This window comes from Pseudophryne corroboree, chromosome 5, assembly GCF_028390025.1.
Source record: "Pseudophryne corroboree isolate aPseCor3 chromosome 5, aPseCor3.hap2, whole genome shotgun sequence".
Taxonomy (NCBI): domain Eukaryota; kingdom Metazoa; phylum Chordata; class Amphibia; order Anura; family Myobatrachidae; genus Pseudophryne; species Pseudophryne corroboree.
This window is the reverse complement of record NC_086448.1, coordinates 274,857,620-274,863,619: the sequence shown is the minus strand read 5'-3', so window position 1 is coordinate 274,863,619 and position 6,000 is coordinate 274,857,620. Positions and strand designations below refer to the sequence as shown.

The window sequence follows — 6,000 nt, the reverse complement described above, 5'->3', positions numbered from 1 at the left end:
GTGAAGCCCGAGGCTGTCCCCCCCCATCCAATGGGCTGCGGATGGGAGGGCTGATAGCCTTTGTTGTAAAATAAAAGATATTGTTTTTAGTAGCAGTACTACAAGTCCCAGCAAGCCTCCCCCGCATGCTTGTACTTGGAGAACCACAAGTACCAGCATGCGGCGGAAAAACGGGCCCGCTGGTACCTGTAGTACTACCACTAAAAAAATACCCAAAAAAACACAAGACACACACACCGTGAAAGTATAATTTTATTACATACATACACACATACATACATACTTACCTTATGTTCCCACGCAGGTCGGTCCTCTTCTCCAGTAGAATCCAAGGGGTACCTGTTGAAGAAATTCTACTCACCAGATCCAGTGGTCCAGGCTCCTCGGCAAATCCAGGGATAATCCACGTACTTGAATAAAACAAAAAAACGGTTGCCCGACCACGAACTGAAAGGTGACCCATGTTTGCACATGGGTCACCTTTCCACGAATGCCAGAAACCCACTTTGCCTTCTGGCTAAGTGGGTTTCTTCAGCCAATCAGGGAGTGCCACGTTGTAGCACTCTCCTGATCAGCTGTGTGCTGCTGTCCTCACTGACAGGCGGCACACGGCAGTGTTACAATGTAGCGCCTATGCGCTACATTGTAACCAATGATGGGAACTTTCTGCTCAGCGGTGACGTCACTTTAGGTCAACCGCAGGGCAGAAAGTTCCCATCATTGGTTACAATGTAGCGCATAGGCGCTACATTGTAACACTGCCGTGTGCCGCCTGTCAGTGAGGACAGGAGCACACAGCTGATCAGGAGAGTGCTACAACGTGGCACTCCCTGATTGGCTGAAGAAACCCACTTAGCCAGAAGGCAAAGTGGGTTTCTGGCATTCGTGGAAAGGTGACCCATGTGCAAACATGGGTCACCTTTCAGTTCGTGGTCGGGCAACCGTTTTTTTGTTTTATTCAAGTACGTGGATTATCCCTGGATTTGCCGAGGAGCCTGGACCACTGGATCTGGTGAGTAGAATTTCTTCAACAGGTACCCCTTGGATTCTACTGGAGAAGAGGACCGACCTGCGTGGGAACATAAGGTAAGTATGTATGTATGTGTGTATGTATGTAATAAAATTATACTTTCACGGTGTGTGTGTCTTGTGTTTTTTTGGGTATTTTTTTAGTGGTAGTACTACAGGTACCAGCGGGCCCGTTTTTCCACCGCATGCTGGTACTTGTGGTTCTCCAAGTACAAGCATGCGGGGGAGGCTTGCTGGGACTTGTAGTACTGCTACTAAAAACAATATCTTTTATTTTACAACAAAGGCTATCAGCCCTCCCATCCGCAGCCCATTGGATGGGGGGGGACAGCCTCGGGCTTCACCCCTGGCCCTTGGGTGGCTGGGGGGGGGACCCCTTGATTGAAGGGGTCCCCACTCCCCCAGGGTACCCCGGCCAGGGGTGACTAGTTGGATTTTTGATGCCACGGCCGCAGGGCGCTATATAAAAGTGACCCCCGGCTGTGGCATTATCTGTCCAGCTAGTGGAGCCCGGTGCTGGTTTTAAAAATACGGGGGACCCCTACTCTTTTTGTCCCCCGTATTTTTGGGACCAGGACCAGGCGCAGAGCCCGATGCTGGTTGCTTAAATATGGGGGAACCCCTGTCATTTTTTTTCCCATATTTCTGCAACCAGGATCGGCTCAAAGAGCCCGAGGCTGGTTATGCTTAGGAGGGGGGACCCCACGCAATTTTTTTTAGGATTTTACTTTGTTTAATTTAAAAAAAAAAAAAATACGAACCCCAGCACGGATCACACAGATCCGGCCGAGATTGATTGTAAAAAAAAACGGCAGTGTTTTGCTAATCACTGCCGTCAAATTAGGTAAAAAAACACGAATGACATCGACATCGGAAGCAAAGAAAAATACGAATACGACAGCTTAGTAAATTAGTCGTAATCAATTCAAAAAGTTGCAGTTTTACACTGCCGATGTCATTCGTGATTGAACTTTGACCTATTTTCGGAAATTACGAATCTTAGTAAATATACCCCAAAGAGTCAACATTACATGCACACTGTTCAAACATTCAATTTCTGAGCACCTCATAGCAGCAGGAACTGGGACGCTGGAGCCCTGCTGACTGCGTACATATCTCCGAACATGACCCTCTCCAGGAGGGACAGATTGCTCTGCTCCTGGACTTCCCTCTTAATTTATGATTGCCATCACCTATGGTGAAAAGCCTTTCTTATCCATTAACCTGTTCAAAATAGGTGCCGGCAATCATACATTAAGAGGAAAGTCCAGAAGCAGAGCATTTTGTCCCTCCTGGAGAGGGTCATGTTGGGAGGTATGCGCGTTCGTTTTCGAGATTGCAGTCGCAGGTAGCTTTAAGCCCCCTAAATGGTCACAACATGCCTGAGTTTTAGTAGCCATCCCTCTCCCCATTACCACCTCACAAACTGTGCCTGTCAATCACTTTGCAAATAAATCCCCACTGCGACCAGTGTCACAAGACCATCGCAACACATGCACAGTACGGCAAAAGAAATCGATCCATTGACTTTGTCTCCATCTCTGAATCAGGCCCATGAACAGAAACATTACACCGGTCAATACAAATTTTGAGTCTGGGTTTTGCATATCTGATTTTATTTCTTCCACAATACTAATTAAAGAAAAAATAATTATACCCGAAAAAGTTTGCTTTTGTAGCTATCAGAATGAAATTATGGATTTTAAGAAAATTTTTCTATTTTCATAACTTTATTGTATGTAAAAATAAAACAAACTTTTGTTATGAAGTTGAATTACTTTTATTTACCAAAAAAAAATTAAAACAACTACTGTAACAGAATATTTAAAAAAAATTCTTCTGTGATGCGCACACTGACTACGAACCACGAGTGAAATGTCACTTGTACTGTATTCACAGCAATTCTATATCATATTGTCTTGTTAGTGATCTCATGTGACAAGTTAATGTTCTGCACTCTGCTAGTTGTGTACTCTGCTCTGTGCAGATCTGCATTTGTTTGTCTATGCTTAGCTGCCTTTTGCCATGTGACAGGTCAAAGCAGGGTTGGATTAAGCCTTGGGGGTGCCCGGGGCACTTAAGACAAGAGGGCCCCAGGTGGAAGGCGGGGGAGTGTATATTAGATTGTGCATACCCCCCAACATGACCCATTCCAGGAGGGACAAAATGCTCTCTACCTGGACTTCCCTATTAATATGCTTAGTGTCACCTGTGTTGAACTATTTAATAGATAAGTAAGGTGTTTCACCACAGGTGATTGCAATCATAACTTAAGATATCATGTTATCCCTCCAGGACTGGGTCATGTTAGGATGTATGGAATGTGTATATTAAATTTAATCCAATGGGGTATATTAGATTTAAACTAATAGTTGAATAATGCCAGGTTACATAGGACCCAGACTCCCAGGCAGAGAGGAGAAGCTCGGATCCTTGTGTCACTTAAGCTCTCTCCACCCTCCTATCTCTCCTCTGGTCAGAAAGCTCAATCGGTAGCTCATAAAACCTGATACTCTGCCTGCAATGCATACTGACTGCCCTGCTCGCATTCTGGCTGTCTGGTTCTGCTACTGTGTGAGGGGGAAAGCTAGCGATGTCAGTGTGCTCTGGCTTGGGGGCCCCCAAACAAAGTGGGGCCCGGGGTACTGTATGCCCTGCGACCCCCCCTTAATCTGGCTCTGGGTCAAAGGTTTAGATCCTCCACTTTTGTTATCTGTGCATGAGTTACTGACAGGCTGTGTTAAGTCTTCTCTACCCCAGAGACTTATATCTTATTTCTGTGCACTGTTTATTCTCTTATTTGTTACATGTTGTCATTGTTTAGATATCTGAATAGTTACACACTGCTTATTTGTAATGAGGGTCAGAATACCACTTTCTTCCACATCCCCCCCTCATCCCCTCCTTTACTTACTAAAACACGCTTCTCCTTATATGGTCATTCAAAAACTTTAATATGTATTGGTCATTGTAAAAGGGACAAAAGCAAAGTTTTTCAAAAATAAACAAAGGTTATTTTTTATTTAGAGAATAAAAAAAAGTCATTAAAATAAAAACTATTTTATTTTTATTTTTGTTGACCGGTGTTACTCCTGTATTTGTGAATGTTAAAAAAAATAATAATTTCAAGGAACATTTTAAATTCCCATTCTAAGTTTCCTTTAATCTCTTCAGTACAACAAAATATCTTGTCTCAACTAAATGATCCTTCTTCTCCAGACACTGTATGCTTTTAGAATAAAAACTAATGCTTTGAGGTATTACAAGAAAAAAGTGCAGTTTAAAATGACTCAAGTTTTCTCCAACTGCATATCTATAAAACATTTAATTAAAACATTTCATTAAAAAAAAAAAAGTCATCAAAAAATATGTAAATTTGACTGAAAAAAAAAATTGTACAAAAGGTTTGTATTCCTGTGTGAATGTTTCGGCAGTGACGTAGGCAGGTCCTCTTCAGATTCTGAACATGATAGGTTGCCATGGCAGCACGGATCCCCATGGTTCGCAACAATCTAACCATTTAAGATGGCGACAAGCAGGCATCTTCACACTGTTCTTGAGTCTCAAATTGATTTTTATTTCCCCCGCAGCCACCATACCAGAACTGTACACACTCATTTTGATCTGAGTTGTACCACCACTTCAGTATGTAATCTTGACAATCTCCTTCCTCTTGCTTCAATATGCAGATATCTGGAAACAAGAGCAGTCCACATGTTAAGTATTCAATAAATATGAACAGTTTATGTATCTAATTTGCAAGTACCATGGTAACAGAAACAGAAATAAGTGCAGGTTTTTTTTGTGTTTTTTAAAACTCTGTTATTGTTCAAGCCTATTGTCATTCTGTGCTTGTTCCAATAAATGGCCACAAGTTATAAATAAAGTAATGTAAGAAGAATTGGATGTGGATGCTGGCTTTTACTTTTTCAAATATTCACAGCTGGCTCACATTCTGTAAAAGAAGAGCCAGAGGTTACATCAGCAATCAGAAGATGGGTGGTACTGACTAATATGTAGATTTACTGTAGTTTTCAAATTGTGCTTTACACTTGAAAGTTTCAGGCAATGACAAAGGTAGTCCCTCTTATAAGATAATCTAGCCTCTTCTATGCTGAGAACGGGATGTAGTTATGTGACCAGCTTTCAGGAGAACTCCGGTCACAATACCTCCGCCTGCATCCCAAACCCTGAAAATCCCAACAGACGGCATGCCGACTAAAAGGTACTATTCCCACTGGTGCGTGTCCATGACACCCATAGAGTAGGAATAGAACCTGTGGTGAGCACAGTTTGCCACCATGCCCACAAGGGGCTCCATTGTGCTCAGGGAAAACTACTGTAGGTAAGAACAAGAGGAGAGGGAATCCATCCGATATAAGTTCAAGTCAGTTTAATCTTTGAGAGGCAGTTACTGCCACCACTGGATTGGTCGAATTATTATAAAGTATTTAATGGAGAGGTATCTCCAGATTTCCAAAGCAGGCAGAGACCATTCCCCTTGCATAGCACTAAAGGAAGATATCCATGAAGAAGTCACCAGATGGCTAACACAAGCAACCAGAAATTGGAGAGTCATGATCATTTCCGTAATGAGCCCCAAACAGTTAACATCGAACCGACAGTAGAATGCACGAAGAAAGTAAGAGTGGGCATTCAAGCTGCAAAACGGAGACAGATTGGGAGCACATGATTATCTATCTTCAACTAGTGCCTATCTGACTCCGGGACAGGAGTTGAATAGACCACTCCAGAACCCTACTGAGGACTACAGCTTCACGGTAAGCAATAAAGAGAGGAAGTTGAAAGCCACCAAGAGGTGAATGAGCACATCATGGAGAAAATTGGGTCCTTTGCCACCTCAAACAAAACCTCTCACTACATAATAGAATAAGGAACCAGCTCCTGGGTATGTGAACCACCCGCAATTTTAAGCAGGTAAAGTGTTCTAGACAGCATGTTCTTTTAAAC

At 42.8% G+C, this 6,000-nt stretch overlaps 1 protein-coding gene across 1 annotated transcript in view; it reads right to left on the bottom strand.

Annotated features, from left to right (window-relative positions):
- Window positions 1–4,113: 4,113 nt before the first annotated feature.
- LOC134927618 (collagen alpha-6(VI) chain-like) overlaps window positions 4,114–6,000 on the bottom strand; it is a 409,854-nt gene continuing 407,967 nt past the window's right edge. Inside the window, exon 42 of the mRNA XM_063922353.1 lies at window positions 4,114–4,722. Within this exon, the coding sequence (XP_063778423.1) occupies window positions 4,550–4,722 (173 nt within the window). The 3' untranslated portion in view covers window positions 4,114–4,549. The remainder of the gene's footprint in view (window positions 4,723–6,000) is intronic.